This window comes from Aptenodytes patagonicus, chromosome 2 (genome assembly GCF_965638725.1).
Source record: "Aptenodytes patagonicus chromosome 2, bAptPat1.pri.cur, whole genome shotgun sequence".
Lineage (NCBI taxonomy): Eukaryota > Metazoa > Chordata > Aves > Sphenisciformes > Spheniscidae > Aptenodytes > Aptenodytes patagonicus.
In genome coordinates this window covers 29,427,929-29,451,026 of record NC_134950.1, presented here as the reverse complement: position 1 = coordinate 29,451,026, position 23,098 = coordinate 29,427,929, and the positions used below count along the sequence as shown (strand labels likewise).

At 36.0% G+C, this 23,098-nt stretch overlaps 1 protein-coding gene across 1 annotated transcript in view; it reads right to left on the bottom strand.

Annotated features, from left to right (window-relative positions):
• Nucleotides 1–23,098, bottom strand: part of MMP16 (matrix metallopeptidase 16) — a 182,817-nt gene that overhangs the window by 57,719 nt on the left and 102,000 nt on the right. The window contains exon 4 of the mRNA XM_076329455.1: nt 16,454–16,758. Within this exon, the coding sequence (XP_076185570.1) occupies nt 16,454–16,758 (305 nt within the window). The remainder of the gene's footprint in view (nt 1–16,453; nt 16,759–23,098) is intronic.

The window sequence follows — 23,098 nt, the reverse complement described above, 5'->3', positions numbered from 1 at the left end:
ATCTATACATTTAGACTTTTTTCCATTGTGACAAGAGAATGACATAAAAATATGTTTCTTTCACTCTATTATTACATGTACTAACATATATACTAAAATCTTTTCAAGTTGACTTACTGATATATATATATATTTGCAGACAGAAGGGGAGGTACAGGCAGTTTGTTATATACAAAGTATGTACTAATATACTCTGTGTATAATTTAGTATACCTACACCCACATGTGTCTATTTTTGAAAAACTGTTCTGTTTAAAAAAAGATCAACAGATTAGTGTGAAATTTAAACTTGCTTGCTTGAAATTTGACAAGGGGATATTCCTATAGGCAAGACTGCCTTCAGGTGACTCAGTGATCGTTGATGAGATATGATAAGGACATGTGAGTTTAGAGGTGTGTATTTTCTTCCTGGCAATATTCTACTGTTTCTGCATATTGTGGGCATAATTTAGAAGAAGTCAAGAGCCTGATAAATAGTATGTTTGAAAGGAGCCCACATTCTTTTATACTACAGATTAGCCTGTACTTTAGGAGGCAAGGACATGCAAAAGGTAAGAATTTCTGCCTTACTACTTAGATTTATCACCAAGTACGTTCTACAACTTTCTAGTAAATTGCTTGCAATGGGTGGAATTAATTACTTAATGTATTCTTAATTTTCTTTCTAAAAAAGCATGGATGTAAGGATATTTCCATTTTGTTTCTCAGAGTTTCAATCACTAGTACTGAAAAATTTTGCAAACTGTTCTGACTAGTGAGTCAATACCAACTTCTCCAAAGAGTGAGAAGTGAAGCAGCTGGAGATGATCCTATGGGAGGTAAAGAAGACACGAGAGCTTGTTGCTTCCCAAAAGGGTGTAAATACGATGGTATGTGTTCCTTCTGCAAATATAATGTTTATGGCTTCATTTCATGCTTTGAGAAAACCCTGCTGTGACAGTGAACCTAACAAACTAAGGAAAACTACACTTACGCTGAATCTCTAGATCCTGGGATTAACTTCTTAATCGCTCAGGTCCACTATTGAATTTGTATACTATTCTCAAATGGCATTTTCATTCTATTAATAATAAAGTCATATTGATTAACAGACTGAAAAGTTTTATTGTGGGTGTTTTCATGGTCATCTTTAGATAATAACTATTTTAAATAAACTAAACTGAAATTATAATGGAATTTTGCATTTTGGAAGAAAAATCTTCATAAATTAATTTCTCTTAGCAAGCTCACACCAGTAAAAATATTTGAAAATACAATGGTCATTCTCATAACATTACAAATGACTAGGTTGCTAAGTAACATTTACACTATTTTTCCAGTAGTCTCAATGCAATTACAAATGCTGCAAACACTGTAGCAGCCTTATCTATTTATACTCTTTCCTGTATTCTCTTTGTTTCTGTTTTTAGTTGTTGCTGTGGGAACAATAAGCTGGAGAAGTATTTAAAACTCCTTTCTGAAGGCTGTAAGAATGAACACATGCTGGGATTGAAGATTTGGATATGTGCATGAAAAGAGCATGTATCACACAATTCTCAGCTATGCTCCGTGGTCCTGTCCCTGAGGATCATTCAGGTGAAGGGAATGGACATCTTTCTACCACTCCTGAGTAAGTGCCATTCTGGGTGAGAATAAACATAAAAGGACCTTAATTGTGCATGAATACATATTAAAATCAAATCCTTGCCTTTGACAACAACAAATGCAGGTTTTGTCTCTAAGCCACTCAGCTAAAATGCTGGCATGTTAACACTGTGGCTGCTTTTGTTTTGAAGGGATGATTTTTTTTTTCTTCATTTCCCCTAATGTCCTACTATAAAGAAATATGTGTAATTACTAGGAGGAATGTCAAAGTCATGCTGCCAATATTCACAATAGATGTAACTTTCCATGGGGCAGAAATCAGAAAGGGTCCTACAGGTCACTGAAATCCCCACAATAGGGTGTACATAGAATTTAATTTATGTGTAAATCTTGTGTTGGCTCTCTGCAGAGATAAATTTTTACCCAGTGTCAGTTAAACTACTGAGATTAATTATATTATCTTCTAACTTAACTTACATTAAAGCCATCAAAAACCAAGTTATTATTCTTACCCTATCATTGTATCTACTTAACACATACATATGACTTTAAGATTTTTTAAAGAGAAAGTGACAGTATTGTATCTATATTTGGGGATTTTATTTGAACAGTTCTTCCTTCACTGATATTTTGCTTGTTTAATTCCTATTAAGAAAAAAAATGTCAAGATAGAATTGTCTATGGGGTTTTTTTCCTTTGGACTGGTGATAAAAGAAGTGGGAATTTTGAATCCTAATTGGCAAAGTGATTAGGAGAAGAAAAAAATCATTAAAAGTTCTCTGATCTGAAAAGCAGATATGTTTTCTAAGAAGTCTGCAGACTTCAAAGGGAGACCTGATCTAAGTGTGTACCATATTCTAAATTGAGACAACTTCAAACTGGGGATCATATATATGGAGAAAGTGACAGAAAGACAAATCTGCTACTTTGGTTTTACTTTGTTAAAAGTTACTCATATGAAATGCTCTGATCTATTGGATAATCTGCTACTATTAGTGGGTATATCCACATAGCTGTTTGTTTCACTCTAGCTAGAGGAACCACTGTAAACCTCTCTAGCACTCAGAATACTGTCAGTTTGGCATTAGTGACTCTTAGCACTTGTCGGCATGGAGATGCCTCAACACCCGCCATAGAGGGGCAGCCTTCAGGATGAAAGCTTGCAGAGGGCAGGGAAAAGGGTGCTGGAGAGGCCAAGGTGGTTAGGCAGCCATCCTCCTGGGCCTCCCAGCAGAGGAAATCTTATGCAAGAGGATGTTTAGAGAGGAAGATGAAGACAGGAGTTAGCTGCCCCTGCCAAATTGCAGGAGAACTTGGACATGGGAATGTTAGCCAGGGCAGAGGTCAATCCTGGCACACTTTACCTTCTGTGAGTTAGGAGCTCAGCAGGACCCTAGCCTGGGGGGGACAATGGCTGGCACAGGCAGGGAGACGGGACAATGCCAGAGGTCCCATGTCTGATGGCTCTCAGACCAGAGCTTCCCACTGGAAAGCAGGGAGCTGAGCACAGAGTTGCTGGGGGCACACTGCTCCCACAGCTGCTCTGCCACATCCCACAGTCAGGCAGGTCCAGGACCATTATCTCTCCACCTCTGCCAGCCACCGTGGCCAGCCCTGCCAGTAACACAAGTGATCATTAAAAACACAAACTAGCTAAGGACTGACTGTTGGTACATATTGTAGTTGCTACCTCTTCCTGAAGCTCAGGCCCTACTGTTTTTACTGCTTCTGCTAGCACTGTTAGCTGGAGTACAGTTAGCAACATTAGTCCTATGTCACTACCATATCTTCAGTTTCCTGAATATTCAGTGATAATCCCATTTCGTCATACTTTTATCGTATCAGTTCCTAAACTGCATCATAAGAAAGGAGCTATGTATAATTCTTAGAAAAGGGAAACTAAAAGTATGTTTACACATTACCATATTACTAACTATGTATTCAAATTTTAAGTGGTGTAATCCATTTGTGAATTACCTTATTTAGACCAATAGGAGAGTGCTTGTCCTGCCATACTGAGAGGGACAGGGGATAGCCTACACCAGTAATTGCCTTTTCGGAGTGTAATACTGAACTGTTCCCAAAACAGGCATCTCTGCTGCTGAGACAGATTTCTTTGGACCCCAGTTGGTGCTGTTATGTGGAAGTACTTATCACTTCAGTTGTCCTCTAGTCTGAAATTGCACATGATTCAACATCACTGGTGGAAGTCATCTGGCTACAGAAAACTGTAACACAAATGTCTATACCTGCACCTTTCACAGCCAGTGATGAGAAACAGGTATTTCAGGACATGATTCGTCTAGTTTTAGACACCTACTTCAGGATGTGACAAATCTTACCCAGGAAGGCAATATATCTCTCTTCTTTACTCTAAAGGGACTCTGTGAAATTAACTCAGATATAAACATCAACATATGGTCATATTAATTCCACCCCCTCAAGTCTTCTGGCTTCTGACTTAGGTCTTTTCATTTAAGTCAGTGGCAAAACATTAATTATAAAAGTACAGGATATGGACTTAAGTGATATATGTACAAAACCAGGAAGCATTCATCATGGACTTGAACTAGAGACTTAAACCTGTCAACTACAACAAAACATTTTGCACAAAACAATATTGTTCTTTTAATTTAGCTGGTTCTTTTTGATTTTTCTGTTTCCACCTTTTTTTTCCCAACTTGATGTTTTAGTTGTAGATGTTTCCAGGTATTGGTGTTAGCTGTTCAGCACTTTTTGAAACCCAAACCACTTAGGAAGGAGTCTAAATATAGATTCAAAACATTTTGGCCTCAAGAACATATGGTTTGAGCATTTTGAAGTGAAGAATTTTCAGGACAAAGCACAAATTATTCTCTAGGCTTGAGAACACAGGCATTGTAGAAAATCTTTCATTAGTTAGTCATAAACTCTTCTTTAAAAAGTCATACATAGTATTACCTTATATTTTAGGGTTATCTTGCATTCTTCTACTATCGCAACAACAATCCATTAAATTTCTGCCTAATAGATAAATAAATATGTAATTACTGTAAAATTCTTTTCTCATTCTCTCAGGAAACCATGACAACTTCCATAGTGATTGGCAACGTGGTTTTTCAGATTCTGTTTGCCCCTGAAAAGGAGGGGAAAGGAGAGGGCAATGCAGTAATAATATTCTATAGAACATCTTTGGGAAAAGTCAGATTTCCTAAAGCTGCTGTCTTGGTGAAAAAGTCTCCATGAAGTGGTCCTAGCAGCAAACAAAGACTCGAACATCTCTGGATCACATGAGAGTTGGACTGCTAAGCTTGGTGCCTGCTTTAAATGACAGAAATGCCACTTTCTGTTTAAACGGACAATTTGAGGATCATAGACAGTTTATCTTTCCTAAATTATTTCTACTAGCAGATCAGACTGAAAAGAAACAAAATTAATTTCAAGCCATTAATTCATTAGGTGATTTTTTAGTTGTGAACTGATTTCAACTTATTTGCAATAATAAAGGTGATTTTCTCTTTTTTTAACCCAACGTGTTTGAAAGTATGGCTTTTCACAAGCTGTCCATAGCAAGTAATCTCTAAAGAACCTGAAATTCAGTCTCTGGTGTGAAATCTCATAGGTCATAAGGTAGTTTCTTTATTATTAGCATTAGTTTTATTAATATTATTTTTATATCATACATTTTAAAGAAATATTGCCTTTTTGTAAGGTGATGGAGAACACATAAAAAGAAGCATAGGGGATAAGAAAAAAAGCACTGGAATGTGTTAAATTCTTTCCTTTTTTCCCCTCTTCACTATAACTTTGTCATGTACAAGAATTATATGAAGCTCTCTCAGATTAAGAACTCAAACTTAAAATCTGCTAAGCTGCTTTCTAAGAGGAGGAAAGGTAAGGTAGGAGTTAGATCTATTTATTCGTTGTGTGTGAGGTGTTGTTACTTTTTTTTTTCCTTGTCATTCCCACACAGTAACCATGTGTGAGGGGTTGTGGGATCATAAAAATAATCATGAAGGGGCTGGCCCATGTTTTATGTATGCACTCATTCAAAATACATCTGTTTGCCTGAACAAAAAAGCCTTCCCAATGCTCTTTTCTAACATACTGCAGGGAAAAAGAAAGGGAAAAAAAAACCACCCAAACCCAAAAAACCCAACATTGTTAGTTTCAACTTATTAATAATTTTAACAAACATTTTTCAACTAAATTTCCCCATATTAACTCAGTAGTCTTAATATACTAATATGAGTGTCTAATCAAATGAATCCAGTTTGGGAAGATAAACTTATCTTCATTGTTGTATAAACAGTTGTTTGAAACAAAGACATCTTTGAGAAAAAAAATATGGCAGTTCTTTTTCTGTGAATGTAGGTGCAATGGTTGCCAAAATTGTCTGCAAGGATCCATTCTGCCTTTCAGCTGGATGTTTCCTTGGCAGTAAAGTTGATGTAACAGACAATGTGAACCTTCCTCATTTATTTCCATGCAAAGTCAGCCAGCTTCGTTTTAACACTTTTCATTAGCAGTTTAAGATAGGCTGGCTGATCGCAAACTGAGGCAGATGGCAAATGCAAGCAGTTTGTTCTACTGGCCCTGGTATGTGGGAAATAACCTCCACTTGCAGTTTGAATGGATAACTGAGTTTGCAACTTCCCTAACTACTCCACATAGGTTTGCAATGATCTATGTTTACCTACACTGTGATGGAAGCAATATGCAATTTAGTGGCTCAGTTTGCACTGCTTTTTTTTGGTTTATGATCTGCATCGTGACCATCTCTGTTTGGCAATCAAGGCACAGTGTAAATATCACCTTGCTTCTACAGACACAAAAAGCACAATGTAAGATGTACGTAACAGTCTACATTTCCATTGTTTTAATCAAGAATAACACAAAGTCCACCTTCTTGACATATTCCTCAGCCACTCTTTCAGTTTGCATAATAGTGCACTTGGCACTTTTAGGCCAAGAAGGAAGCTGAGAGCATGATATTGCACACTGATAGCCCCTGGGATGTATTAAAAGCAGCCAGCTAAACACACATCTAGAACATGGTGCTGGTTTCATCCACAAGACTGCTTTCACTGACTGCCAGTGTTTAACAGATTTCCCTTTTAACGACATGTAAATGAAGTGGTTTTCTCAAAGCTGAAAGGGTGCTCCATGAAAGCAAAAACACCTCCCCAGAAACAATAAAAATGAGGTCATTACCTTGCCAACAGTTAATATTTTCCATCATCTGGCTTCCAGCCAGTAAGTGGGGTCTAGCAGACAGATCCTCTTCTCCTCTCTGTATAGCCCTATGTCTAATGACTGAGTCCTCACAAGCCAGCCAGAGCCATTTATGGTTTCTTTTTTATTCATTTTCCATCTCTTCAATAACTGAAAGGGATCCTTCTATTCTCAAGTGCATCTTTGCATCTTATGATAACACTTTGAAGGACACATTTTATGCAGCAGACACTGAATGTTTCAGAGTTACCATTTTATGTAAGATCTTGGGGTGACTGGATATGGAACAGGTGGGCATATGGACACCAAGCAAGTATAATCCATGGAAGGTTTGAGGAGAGATTACCTGTTAAGTTCTATCAGCACAACATGCACTTACTGATGGGGAAAGACTGGTATGTTTTTTAAATACTGGAAGCCTTGAGGTTTAGCAATAGAAAGTATTATCTGTGCTGCTTGACTCCTGAATTAAATTGGATTTCAGGGGGAATGGTGAAATGAAAAGAATCAATCGTTACTCTATTTGTCTGCAACTTGCAAAGTTCTTTTAAATATTATCCTGGCATCTTCATCATTGTGCAATGTTATAAATGTAATAGCTGGGTTTTGCCATCTTTTATAATTTTGCTAATTCTCTCATTTTGCACTCAAATAGATTCAGTTTAAAATAGAAGTTGTGTTTCCTTAACCTTAAAACTACATACAAACAAAGCTATAACTCAACAGGCTACGTCTCTTTATCCTGGAAACAAGATATGACAGAGGTCCATAAAATTATTAATGGCATAGATAAAATGATTAGGAAATTACTTCCTCACAATATGAACACCAGTCTACCTAAAGTTAATTTATCAATGGCAGCTTCAAAATTCAGAAAGAGGTAGTTTTTCACATCTGCTTAAACTATGGAACACATTGCCACAGGATGTTGTAGATACCAAATGCTTACATGAGTTCAAAAAGAGATAACACCAGTTCATGAAAGGAAATCCCTCAAAGGCTATTAAACACAAAAATATGGCCTGTGGCTCAGAAATTCAATGAGCCACATATTGCTGGAAGCTAAGAGGGAATATGCTGGGGTTTTGTTGCCATATGTTTGCCCTGCTTTTATTCTCTTCCCTAGGTATCTGTTAATAGCCATAACTGGAGATAGGATATTTTGTAGGATAACCTTTGATCTGAACCCATGTTGGCAATTCTGTGTTTAAAAGTATACACACAAGTATAATACAAATTCAAAAAAGATATTAATCTTTTACATATTTATCCTAGTACAGAACTGGAAAGCAAGCATGTGACAACTGCAAGGTCACACTGCTTGGTTACAGATCAAATCTGATATTGATAAGAGCTTATTAAAAATATATATAATCAATGAAGTAAGAGCACTATGCTTTATGAAATTAAAGTCATGGTAAAATTGTAATTCAGAGCTTCCTTTAATCTGAAATGCTCGGCTTTCTTTATACTTAACCATAGCATATAACATGAGCATGGTTTGAGACAGAGAGCTCCCTTAGGAGACTTAGTTTTCACAACTCCACTAGTTCATATTTCCAGCAGCATATATCTCCTGCACTGTGTCAACCACACTGGCAGCCAAAAGAAATTTACTACAAGTTGATCTATGCAGTTCAGAGATCAGGATTTTCATAATTTTTTCTTGGCTGCCAACACAGTACCCACAGCAGAATCTGTGCACTAACTAGAGTCCAAGTACATTACACTAGATACTGTATTTGCATCAGGTCCAAGAAGCTTTTACTTGGCAATCTACAAACAGCATGGCACAAAGTGACAAGTTTGTTTTTTTTTCTTTTTATTGCTTGCAAAACTTGAATAATTTTTTTGAATGCTGGAGAGTTAACAAAAAAAATACTGAATTCTTGAAGTTTTGGTTTTGTTTTCCTGAAAACACAGCTTCATGTATATACAAGTTACAAATATTCCACACAGAATCATAGAATCATTAAGGTTGGAAAAGGCCTCTAAGATCATCAAGTCCAACCGTCAACCCAACAGCACCATGCCCACTAAACCATGTCCCTAAGCGCCTCATCTACATGTCTTTTAAATACCTCCAGGGTATTTAAAACCTCCATATCAGGGATGGTGACTCAACCACTTCCCTGGGCAGCCTGGTCCAATGTTTAACCACTCTTTCAGTAAAGAAATTTTTCCTCACGTCCAATCTAAACCTCCCCTGGTGCAACTTGAGGCCATTTCCTCTCGTCCTATCGCTTGTTACTTGGGAGAAGAGACCAACACCCACCTCGCTACAACCTCCTTTCAGGTAGTTGTAGAGAGCAATGAGGTCTCCCCTCAGCCTCCTTTTCTCCAGGCTAAACAACCCCAGTTCCCTTAGCTGCTCCTCATGAGGCTTTTTCTCCAGACCCTTCACCAGCCTCGTTGCCCTTCTCTGGACACGCTCTAACACCTCAATGTCCTTCTTGTAGTGAGGGGCCCAAAACTGAACACAGTAGTCGAGGTGCGGCCTCACCAGTGCCGAGTACAGGGGCACAATCACATCCCTACTCCTGCTGGCCACACTGTTTCTGATACAGGCCAGGATGCCATTGGCCTTCTTGGTCGCCTGGGCACACTGCCGGCTCATGTTCAGCCGGCTGTCGACCAACACCCCCAGGTCCTTTTCCGCCAGGCAGCTTTCCAGCCACTCTTCCCCAAGCCTGTAGCGCTGCATGGGGTTGTTGTGGCCAAAGTGACATGAATGTCAGTACTCTCTGGTAATATTCTCCTTACATTTAAATGTAACTGTACACTAAAAACATCTATTACTTCTGTAATGGAGTTTCACTTGCTATTATTTATTGTATATTCTTTGATGGAAGAACTGGTTTCTGCAGAATTTCAGTATGGTATAGTAGCTGCCTTGGTAAATTTGCTACAAGGTAAAAAATCATGCATTTTAGTTTGATTTCTATTTCTCTAAAAGATATGAATATGAAGATAAGAGTATCCAACTACCATTACGGATCTACTGTGTTTATCTAAGGAGAACTTAAACTTAGTTTTTGCCAAATATTTTCTGCCACTGGAAGACACAGTTCTATGGTCAGAGTTTAGCCAGTAATTGGTACATTAAGCATCATGTCTAATGTGCTTGAAATCTAAGCTCCCAAGAAATCCTTGTTTTCCCCAAGAGCTACTTCTAAATCTTGCTCTGTTTTAAAAAGCTGCACTCGTGTAAGTAGGTCAATCTTAAATTAATCTAGTTAAAAGTAGTGCACTCTCCATTCAAACTGGTTTAACACTCCCTTAAATAGGCTTAGATGCATCCAGTAATTTCCCAGAAAAAATAACTGCTTCAAACAAGGTTTAAACTAACTTAAGTGCATGTAGCCAGACAAATGTGAAATCAATTTTGATAAACCAATACATTTTTTGAAATAGAGGCAAGAGTTTATGCCTTAAGTTAGAGATCTTTACCTTCTGACAGATAGCAAAAATGTTTTCACACACTCTCAGGTGAAGAAAGGAAAGATATAAATTAAGAATCCATAAAATATATGATGATATGTATTAGTAATGGATTTTGCTCTCTATTAGAACATAGTGTATATATCTTCATCCATGATGGCCCCTTCTCTGAATGTCTTCCTTTCTGCTCTCTCTGCCATAATTTTTAGGATTTCATCTGACAACTTTCCTATATTTAATAGGAATTATGTTTATAATAAATCATGCAATAAATCCAGGGAAAAGAGACTGGTGGAAAATATGTAAGGCAACAGTGAGGAAGAAGAACAGATATATCTCAGTCATTATTCCCAACTGATAGGAATAGTCTGTGTTTCATTCAACATGCAGGTAGCAGTGACTATTAACTGCAAAATTCATCACATTCTTTTCTTTCTTTCCCTGCCATTATCTGCCAACATGAAACTTCTGAGCGTAGTCACTAGTTAAGGAACCTGGCTTTGATGGGTTCGGGTTGCCAGAGAATATCAGAATGTTACACAAACTTGATCCATGAAATGGCCCTTGGGATTTGCCCACAGAACTAGTAAAGACACACAGATTTCTATAGATGAGACAGCTTTCTCTGAAGTCACCGTTCAGAAGACTGTTTTCAGACTCTTCAGCTGTCCCTCTCTTAGGTCTTACTTCAGAAATGGGGAAGGGTCTGAGATTCATTTAGCTTTTGAAACTGTCCACTTTTAAATTACTGAGAAAACTACAAACTAAACTGAGAATAGTTCTTGTCCTCTCCAAGGCTTTTCAAGGAATTCCTCAAAAAAAACAGGCCAAACAAACAAAAAAACCAAACAAGCAAATAACACTTCTCTTCCAAAATACAGCAGCTAATGATCCTATAATAAGGGACATATATCTACTTCTTCACTTCAGAAGCAGCCCACACTGTGTAGACTGCATTTAGCAGCTCTTAGATCACATGTTGTCTCTTCTCTTTCTCGAAGTTCTGTTATGGGATCATAGGCAACCTTCAGTCACAGGAGTGAGGCAATGAAATAAAATCTAGTGAGTACTGTATATAATATATGTTTTGACTTCTTTCTAATTTTCTGAAGTACACATAGGAAAACTGGCCTACTGAAAATTTTTTATGGTTTTATTGCTACATGCTATTAACAAGACAGAGTTGCAAGGTAAGTCCTATTCCTAATTGTGTCATTGTAGAAATACACCTTCCATTTTTTCCAGTAGCAAACATCTATGCTCAGCAGACATTATTAACAACTTTCAAAAGACTGTTGCTCAAAGTTAGAACAAAATATGGAGAATATAAATAGAAACAAATAATTGCCAGTCTTATGATGGGGAAAGCATCTTATCTATAAGACCTTGTGAATGTGTATGGCCTGTCATGCTGCAGTAACTTGGAGGATAAGGGAGGAGGAGACTATAGGCTCAGGCTTAACAACTCCATAATGAAACAGACCTTCCAGAAATCTAGCACACTACTTGTTCTACTAGAATCTGACACTTCAACCTCTAATTATATTGCAGTGCATCAAAAAATTTCAATGCTGCAGATTTAATAATGGACAGATGAAGATAATAGACATATGTGGGAGAACCTTGTTAAGGCTAATAAGAGCACCACTTTCAGTTTTGGTACAGGAAGACAGAGCATAGGATAGGATTTTTCTGCTAGCTACTAGAAAATTTACTACAGAGACAGTCCCTATCCCCCCTGCTGCCTGGCAGTGACTTTGAATTTCATCACAGTGATTGGAAATACTGCAATTGAAAAAAATACTTTGAAAAAGATTTTTGTTGAGTATTTTGACAATACAATGTCTCCAAAATATTGCCACTCTTAGCAAGAAGTCATTGTCCTTTTCTGGATTTAGATACATTATTCGTTGTCCATAAATTTTTCATTCAGAAAAAGGTGATATGTATCACCCAAATGGATTGGAGTCATAGGAACAATGAAATCTCTCCCTAGCCTCAAAACTGGTATATTAAGATTTCTTCATTTTCTTTTTTTTTTTTGTCCACTTCTTTTTCTTTCCAGCACTTAAGTTCAAAAGAAAATAAGGATTTAAAGTTTTTCTTAATAAGTGTTGATTTTTCAGATAGCTACTTATGAAACTTGATTTTCATCTCCTGTTTATTCTTTTCTCTTTTTACGCCTTTAAGTGTACATATTGTGGAATGTTTTCCTGTGATATTCCTATCCTTTCTGATTTGCTATTCCTGAACAGTGTTTCACCGTCAATGTTTGTTTCTTCCATCCTCTTCTACCATAGTTGCCAAGCATTACCAGAAACGAGGCTGCCTAGGAGCACAAGGTACTTCATAAGATGCATGAAGAAACCATCCTGTCCCAAACAATTTACAAGCCTAAGGCTCTCATCTCACACTGAAGCCTGGGTAGGCAGACCATAAAGGAAATGGGGTCTACTGTAGGTGAAAAAGCCTACTCCCACAGAACAGCCTGAAAAGTAGATGTCCTAAAAGAACAAGTGGAACACAAAAGCTGACTGGAGGAAGGCTACAGTCCAATGCATACAAATACTTTGTCCAAAGTATTGGAAGACTACCATTTCCCTACCTTGCAAAAAAAACCAAATACCTTTTATCCTCTAGTATATCCCTCCTTCCCTAGCAAAAGAAATTCTGTCCTTGTTTCCATTACTCCCCTGTGATGGTAAGTTTCTTGTCCTTCTTTCTGGCCAATACTTCCGGCATCACCTGCAGCACTATGGAAGGAAATTCAGAGAAAAGACCTCTACAGCTCAGCTGGAGTTAAAGTACCAGCTGTACTCTGCTTACAGGGCATTATGAAAGCAAAGAAATACATCATTTTAGAGAGCCTGCAAGTGTTAAATTGTATGACAGGAGTTTTTTTCCTGAGCGACAGGCCCATTAGTCTTTACTCCTACAAGAACCTTATTCATTCTTCAGAATGAGGGAGGAGTCAAAGCATAGATCTCTTCCCCAGAACATGATTGATAAGTTAGGTCTGTGATCCACAAAAACATACCACTAAACTGAGAACAAAGGAAAGCAGCACTGCACTGTGGACATGATGTATTTCTATTGGAACTGTCCTTTTAGTCTAGAACATTATTAAAACCAAGCAAAACACAAGAAAATCAAGCAAACATTATAAGAAAAAAACAAAACAAAACCCAAACAAAGTATGAAGACACTGCAATTAACTAGTTCGGATACATTACCTTAGGAATTAACTATACTCAGAATACTGAATTTGTATATGTTTCTTTTTTTGGAATGAAAATTATTTTAAAAAGGACAACAGTTTATGAAAGCATTTCAAGAAGTTCCCTGTCTTTTCTGAGGTAGATAGCATGAAAATCGTTTTCTTTAGAAAAACAGTACAAGGTGGAGAATGAGGCTAGTACTTTTCAAGAGGATCTTATATTTGCATTTTTGCTGCTAAATAACCAAGTTGGTCTGTGTTTTCAAATCACTCTGGAATAACAGAGTAGGAATCAGAGAAAATCAGCCCTTTGGGGCGAGAGTTAATTTAAAATTAAAAATAAATCACCAGATCTTTTTCCCCTTCTATTGGATTTCTAATAACATTACATGAAGATGCCTATTGGACTATTGGAGCAATGAACTTTAAAAAAAATGACATTTACCTGGGGAAAATACTCCCAGCTAAGATCATAAATATATTTTTCAACCTTCTGCTTTTCAGTGCTCTGAGACTGAGTTCAAGATGATAGGGAGCCCAAGAGAGCTGTAAGTCTTTTCTTCCTGTCAATCCCAAATGGCATGCTTGTCTTCTTTTTCCACCCAGAAATTTTTTCCAGTCACAAAAAAAAATCTGGACATTCCTTCAGGATTCCTAGACATAAGCTAATGCAGTAAGATCATCAGCAGAACTCGGCCTACCTCATAACTGGAAGTCACCAATCAGACAAATAGGCACTCTGTGTATACAGATCAACTGCACATACATTGCCATTTCTAGAGTTACAATGGCATAAGGCATTTCTCTGGACAATAGCTATGACCTAAGATCCATGGTTCATACCATCTCAACAGTGAAACTAGGAGTTGCCAAAATTCTTCAAAAAGCTTGCGTTGGTATGATGTTTATTTTAATCGTCGTGTATTTTGCACAAATTTTCCAGTCATAAAATATACTGGGTTTTCCACCTTGACTATTCCATTCTAACAGAAATATGTCTCCCTCAAAAAAGTATATATGAGCACACCAAAATACGTAAGTTATTAAATTTACAGAATAAATTTCCAGTGACACCTGTTAAATCTTCATGATATAGACAGCAAAACTTTTTTTATTATAAAAGTTCAATGTTCTAAGATACATAAAAGCATATTTTTAGTAATAGTATCATTTTACTTTCACTTGATTTTTTCCTTCAAAATATCTTAAAATTCACTAATACAAGAAATAGCTATTGAAAACTTCTCTACAAAACTCAACCACAAAAAGGCATATGAGGACATGAGTGCCTTTTTGCACTCTGAAAATTATTTAAGTTAAAGGAGGAGATAGCCAGAAGTTTGCACACTCTCATACAGACTAAAAGTATCCATATGTGGAACTGCTCCAAAAGAGTTATCACATTTTAAATTGACACCTTGACTTCAACATATACATGCCTGTAGATTTTCCTGAGTGCTTGAAGGAATAGCTCCAAAACCACAGAAGATTTTGTGCAGTGTTGCTCTCCCACTGAGACCCATAAAAACACCTTAATTTAGCCTCACAATGCTGTGACTGACTATGTACCTGAACTGCACAAACAGAAGATTCCCACTGTTTCTTTGAGCTAAACTTGTGAAGAGGGCAAATATGAGCAGTGCAATACCACAGATTTTGCTCCAGTAAGAATCTAGGGCTTGGTTCACAAGAAATAAGCTTCTTGAGCCCATTCTGCTACTAAGGGCTTTCACAGTGCAGTACACTGCTTTTGCTTCACTGACCCTGGCACAACAGAAGTATTGCACCATTAGAACAGTCACAATACTGTATTTATACTCCTGAAATATTAACTTAAAGCTTTGTTGCAAACTCCAGGCTATAAATACTGCTACATAAAAAGCTCTGAATTTTATTTGGAAGATCTCAGGTGACAAAGGGAAAGGAAGGGAATTAAATAAAGCCTCTCATTCACAAATTCAGTGTAACATTGAAATACAACAGTTCTGCACTTCTTGTCATCTTTATCGTCTTTTGTATGCCAGAAACATCCTCTTTGTGCATCTGTGCATCCTCTTTTGTGCATAATTTTTTGCTGAAGGGACTCTCTCAAACTCTATGTAACTGGCTTAGAGAAATCTACTAGGACAACTGAGGCTGCTTGGAACCAAAACTTGTCGAAGCATCAGACACAGAATATGTCTACACAAAAACTCTTCTTCGATACTGTTCTGCAGAGATGTAAAGGCTAGCTTTAAATTAGGTTTCCTAGATAATGGCAGTAGTTTAGTCACATGAACTTGGAGCTTGGCAAGGGCCAGATTATAGTTCTGTGAAGAGTAACTTTAAAGAGTATCTTTAATCTTGATTTGGTAAATTTTAGGTATGTCAACTGCACTATGCAGTCACTTATTTGACTACGGAGAATGTGCAACTTCAGTAAATTGGAATTACTGTTGGAATTAACAATTCCAAAAGATGTTCAAAAGATATTGGGAAACACTAACTCTCTTCTTGGAATGGCATCTTTAAGAGTTGACTTCAAATGTTGCCACTATATCACCATAAGGAAAAACTGGAGAAGACTAGGTTTTATGTACATAGGTATCTACTGTATTGGTAGGTAGTCTCAGTTGTTCTTAACCTCTCTTATATCACTGCTTAAGAACATTCCACATTTTCCCTAAACCTAAATAATCTCTATATGGCAAAAAATTTCAAAATGAAAGTAGTTTATGTAAACATTCAACAGTACAATGTTTGAATGAACACAAAGGTTCCTAACAAGAATTCAATGTTTTTCAAGAGAAACACGTTTTCATACTGTAACTTAGATTTAGACAGAAACTTTTCTGCCTAAGATTCTAATAGACCAATCAACTGAGGATATTTCTAAAGTAATGTGAACTTAGGAAAGAAAACTATGTGACTTTAGGGATAGGGAAGCACGGAAATAGTTCTGTTAGCTGAAAATTCATGCCATTTATTTATTTTGTTTAAACTGAAATCTTCTCTTACCATCATGATTGGGATTTCCCAAAGTCCATGGCTCATCTGAGTCAAAATGAGTGTCTCCCCCAATTCCTGGCCCAGGGAAATATGCATGAGCCAAAAATCCTCCCTCCCCGTCAAAGGGAGAACTGTCTCCATGAAAACCTGATGCAAAAATGATTGTAATATCCACGTCCCTCTTGCCATTTTCTAATTCAATATAGGGAACTTCTTCAAAGGTTAGAGGAGTTACATTCTGCCACACATCGAAGGCACGGCGAATGGCTTTACGAGTTTCAGCATCACCTACTTTTGGAGTGACGTTCTTTATGCTGAAAGAAAGAGAAACGTGAAATAGATTAAATTTGACAGAGTGGTAAGTGACACTGCTTACATCCATTTTCCCCTAATTATTAAAAGTACTGTGTTTTTAATAAAATGTGCTAGTCTGGCATTATATCCTTTAAGAAGAGTATTTTTAAACAAGCTGGTGCAAAATTATTTTGTCAATCTCTGTAGCCCTTTATGCTAGAACTTATATGTTAGCTAGGTTACTCTCAGCAGTACAAAAATCTTATTTTTAGAAGACTAAAAATATTTAAAAATGAAAAATTCTTAACAGTGGGATAACCAGATTAATCAACCACTGACTGTTTACCTCCTGGACCACAATTAGAACCCATCACAGCTCAAGGACGGCATGTCATTTCTGATCAAAAGAAATATGTTTCCAGTTAAATGAAATTTTAACTTCTTAGTCAGCCCATTAACAATAGCAGAGCTCCATACTGTGACCACCAACCAGTATTCACAAAGCCTTAAAAACAGTTCTTGTTGCATTTGTAGCTGGATAGATAATTCCTTATCAGAAACAGATTTTTTATTTCAATACAGGCTAAGATGTCCTTTTATGATCTGATTACTTGTATAAATCTTGCATAAAACTGTAAAAATCATCAGAGAAATAATTTTATAGAAAACAATTATGTGCTAATTCAGAAATACATATTTAAACAGAAATTTCAGTCTACACTACTTCTTCAAATGACACACATAAGAGAAAGGCAAAAAAACATCAGAATTACAGTTGAGTTCAGAGTCACAGTTACTAGTAAATTATAATGGAATAATCTTAAAAAACACCCAACTTTTTTATTTTTATTATTAAATTCAAGAAAAGAATGGCAATAATCAATTTCAGACCTATCCAATTTCCTCCATCATTTTTACTCGATTCATATGGCCAGCAAAAACTGTTAGGTTTGCGTGTTCTGAAACTGCTGCAATCAGATGCTCTTTGTTCATTTGACATGTGCTTGACTGAATGTCCAGCACAAATTTCAGAAATTACATAGTTCTAGGGTATATGTAAGATTTTTGTACGTTTACACAGCATGGCGTGTTAATGGAGAACAAAAATATTTTCATGAATAAACCTGGAAAGATTTATTTGTTTGGTGCATTAAATGTGCTTGATTATATGGTATTGTACATTTATATAAATGGAAATAAATCCTTCAAGCCTAATTTTATAGATTTGACTTTACATATATAATATTTTGTTTATAGGTTCATGTAGAAAACACAGTTACCTATTTTGACTACCACTCAAAAATATTCTTGTATTGAGTCCAATAATGCTAGTCTAACCAAAGCATTATTTCTTTTTAGCTAGTATGTATGTTACAAAGAGATATCAAGACAGATTAGAAGATAGCATACTGTAGAGAATCCACTGCTTCCCTTTAACTTTTATTCCAAATATGTTTTAACCAGTCATTACATACTTGTGCCTATTCTCTTATTTGTCTGACTTGTATCATTGGTCCTTGTTCTGCTTTTCTCTTTCACATACATGAGCTTTAAGAACATTTTTCACCCTAAAAAAAGACATTTAAAAGACATTTCTGCACTGCAAAGTCATTACCTTTTTGTTGTCTCTCTGAAATTAAAAGTTTGAAATCTCTTATTATAAGACATTTTCTCCAGTCTATTAAATATTTTCTGTGATTTTTATTGAATTCACTCCAATTTTGCAATGTTCTTTTGAAACTGACTCTGTCAAAACTACAAAGTACTGCTGTACTGATCTCACTATCAGAGAGAAAAAGTCCTCTGATCTGTAAGCATAGCCTTACCCTATATGCTGTAAATGTCATGTGATTCAAATTGCTTTGTAGGATGCCCTTTCTTCCTAGTTATTTATTCATCAGTAATTTTATGATCAGTGTTGTGTTGATTTTCAGCTGATTAAGAAAATATTGGATGCACTGGACCAACTATCAGTCCCTGCAGAACCCCTCTCTGAAAGCTCCCTCCTTTGTGAATTACTCTTTTGAGATGTTTTAGTTAGCAAGTTTGTGAACTACGCATCCTGTTCCCCTTGAGAATGTACAGTATTTTTAAGCAGAATGGCATGTGGCACTAAATCAAAACACCTCACAAAGGCACACTTACACCGCCACTACCAAAAACTTGACAACAGTTAACCTGTTGCTGTGTTAAGAATACCACTTACAAAGCTGATGAATTTTCTCTTAGTCAGTCCTGCAGTGTGCTCTCTAAAGCATGTAAATTGTCTCAAGCACAGCTCATTGAAGGATTAGAGCCTCTGTTATTTGCTACGTTTAATGAATACAACAAATGAATCAACAGGCTTTCACAGAAAATAGAATATGTCTAGCAAAACTGATATTTTGATGGAGGAGAAGTTCCTCTGAAAGATACAGGGTTTTTTTTATTGTTTTGTGTTTATGAATCTTAGTAATGGGTCAAAGTCACACCTTGGGTTTATGTAAATAGAGCAAAAGGATGGTCTTATGCTGTTATGAGGAAATGGATAAAAACAGATTGGAATTTTGTATTGGTGGTAAATTGATTAATTACTTGGTCTAAATGGGTTTGACTCATGTTTTAAACTTTATCACTTTATATTTTCTTGCTTTTTCAGTGCACAGTTTTAGTCATTGATTACAAATGAAAAATTGAGCCATTGTGCTAGTTTCGCACACATTAACTAGGGGTGATTACCTATGATGGGAGACCTTTTCCAGGGGATTCAGCTATTGAATTATTTTTGAAATAGCATCCTACATCTCAAGATTCATTGTCAAGAAGAAATATTTTTCAAAGCATACATTCTGTATTAAAACAAGACAGATTTCTGGCTTCCAAAACAACCTTCTGGAGAGGGCGAGATTATACTGAAAAATGTAGATTCTAAAAGAAATGAAATAAATCAGTAGTTATTCCAATATAAGAGTATTTCAGAAAATGATTGTCCATTTTAATGTGTTTAACACAAGCCATGTTCAATCCTAAAAGGGCAAACTCCAATACTATGTGTAACATGAATGTTGAAGTTGTCTAGCTGGGAACTTTGCTTAGAATAATTCACCAATGTAGACATATGAAATCCAAGTTATTTTACATTTCTTTCATGGTGTTGATCATATAACTTCCAAAGGGGAAGCACAGTAACAAGATCAATCCATACAGACAATGTACCAACTACTAGAGATTCTAGGAGTCATCTCTTAAAAGTCTTCAGTTTAGACATATCACTGCAATAGCAAATAAAGTCTTATATGAACCCTTTTCCTATTTCATTTGGCTCTACCTCTTAAACCTAGCAGTCACCTAAAATAGTGGTAACTGTCACTGGTAACAAAAAAAAAAAGAGGAACTGGGATCTTACGCTCAACATGTCCAGTTATATTAAAGAAATGAGAACTCATATTCTACAACATTCAAATTTTGTATGAAAAAGACTGACACTAAAAATACGTATAGTGAAGAGCATTTTTTTGTTAATTACACTGTGGAAAAGCATAACTAATTGGCTTAATTGATTGTTACGTAGGAATCCTCTCTCACAATTACAGTTATCTACACTTTTTTCATTGCATAAATTTGAGAATCACCACAGAGTAATTTAGTCTCCCTTTATTAGGTATATTTGACATGTCCTCCCCCCTTCCATTCAGAGGTTAGAAATGCTAAGGTGTGTAAAACTGCTAACATAGTTCTTTAAGAAAAGGGCAAGCATTAACTTTATTAAGTTGGACTTTGGGGAAGCACAAAGCTTTAACAGAGGAATAAATATTCTTAAATCAACACCCAGGAACTGAAGCATTCCATTTTATTCAGATTCCTAAACATTGCCTATAATGGCACTAGCAGTTATCAGGTAGATAGATACTGGAAACTTTCCTGTGTATCCTCAGGTTGACTAGAATTGTATTTTTTATGGTATTTCTGATTGAAAGCTGGTAGGAGATGCAGTTATAATGACAAAAGAATGTTTAATAGAGCCTTAATTATCATCTAATTCTGCATCCATGCTTACTCCAAAAAGCTAATGCTTAGTGTCAGGAATCATAGCATCCCTGTCCCGTTAGTCCTTAAGGGTTGAATCTCTATGGTAGTCTAACAGTTTATGAGAACTTTATTGTAGAAAACAAGTAGCCTCTCTAGTACAAATTACTGTTTTTCTAGATTTGCAACTGTAAATCATGAGAATTTCAGCAAAACATGTAAGTAGGAATACTAACAACTCATGGGTGGGTCATTTTGAAAACATCTGTTTTCAGAGAACCCTGAAAATTTCTTCACTCAGAATGAATGCCACTCAGAATGCTTTCCACATCTGGAGGTATCACTTCCCAATATAAATCTGCATGCATTTTCTATACTACTGTGTGCTCTGTGATACAGAGGAGCTAAGAACTTCAATATTTGTTACCGACTTAAAATGGTAGGGTAGGATTCCAGAGCATATAGTTAGGTATTTTCACTGCCTTAATGTCTTGTAAGCCTTATATGTACATAGGTAAAAAATTATATCAAAGTGCAGTCCAATCCTGGACGTGCTTCTGGCATGTTTCAAAATATATTAGTCAGGTACAACTGAATTAAAGCATAGAATATTGCTAGCATATTGAAGAAAAGTTTTCAAACATTTCAGTTATTCACAACTTTGTTAAAGTTAGGAAGGTCTTGGCATCTCTGAAAAAAACAGATAATCATTGTTTCCCCTTATTTCTGCTTTTCTTTTTTAATGGAAAGACAATATGCTCATGTCTTGATGCTGAAATAGTATAGCCATATATTTCAAAAATAGTGCAGTGTGAACGTCATCACAATGCAAAGCTTGTGTTATCATTTCAATATAAACACAGAGCTGATCTTTTTCCTTCATGAGCAAACTGAAATCAAGGAAATTCAGCACATACTGACTTTGTGACAAGTATGATTAATAAGGTGTGCAATTCCTTGATTTAGGAAATATTTTCTAAATATTCCTCTGTATTAGTACACTCAAAATATTATTTTATTAAAAAATCTTGTTGCTACTTTGAATCAACAGTATTTTCTAAGTTTTTTCTTAATTCAGTATTTTCTTACTTTTCCGTGTGGCTTTCAAACATCCAAGAAAAATTCTCTTTCCGTATTCCACACAATATGGATCATTCAGACCATAAAAATAACATAGTCTATTGTTAACAAGCCAGATAGGACTTTTCATTGCATACTAGCTAACATTAAATCATTTAACTGGACAGCATAAAGTTAGACATGTCCAAATCTTTCATCTTCTGTCAGTTTTTAGAGCGCTGAAATCCAGGATGTATCCAACTTGTTGAGGAACAAAAAATACATTAGTCTAGGGCTTGACCCAATGTCCACTGAAGTCAAGAAAAAGATTAAATTAATTCTAGTTGGTTTGGGATGAAGCCATTGACCGTCTACAGTTAAGTTTCCTCCACCAATTAAATTAGTACATATTCCTGAACAATCAAATTGTTTTTTTTCTTCCTCAAGACAGCAAAATGAAGCAGAATAGCTTTTAAATTATTATTTTATTTTATTTTAAATTGTTATGAGTTCTAAGTAATGGTTGTAATTCAAGGCAAAGCTTGGCTTTTTAGAGAGCATTCTCCAATTTTATTTGCAAAAGTGTTCTGCAGACTGAATAATCTGAGCAATTGACCAATGACTGACTGCTGGAGTTAAAATTATGAATAGTATGCCCAGAATTCTGATGAGGAGGACTTTCTTTAAATAATTGTCTGTCTAAAAAGGACATATAAACATTTATGTTCTATTTTTACAAAGCTGGTTGCTTTATTGATTCACATTGTTGCTCCTTCTTTAAAGTACTGGATTATTTACTTCCCTAGCAAAAAAGAAGGTGATTGTTTTTTGAGAGAGACTCATAAATGTCTTTGTAAACAACCCCTTAAAAAAAAATTTAAATTTAAAAAAAAAAAAATCCTTAATAGATTTCATAGATTTCTTCTCTGACTCTATGTAATGTTCAGAGATTGTTGTGTAACCTGATACGGTCTAAAGCACTAAGGAGAATCAAGACCATATTATTAAGATCTTTGTAGTTAGTTCTGTAATGGGGCTATAATTTTCATATACTCTAGATGTTCTCCTTCACTCCTATACTCTTCTGGCTTGTAAAAAGGTTCAAATAATCACTTTCTGTTTCTCTCTTTGTAAAAGTCACGTTAGTATATAACTAAAAAAGTTTACAAGGTATACCGGCATGAACTATACCAGGCAGAAAAGATACAGTAAGTAATATTGCTGTGTAACTTCATTAGAAACAGAAATTCTAACGAACACCCTATTCACCAGTTCAAATAAGCAGAAAGCTACATT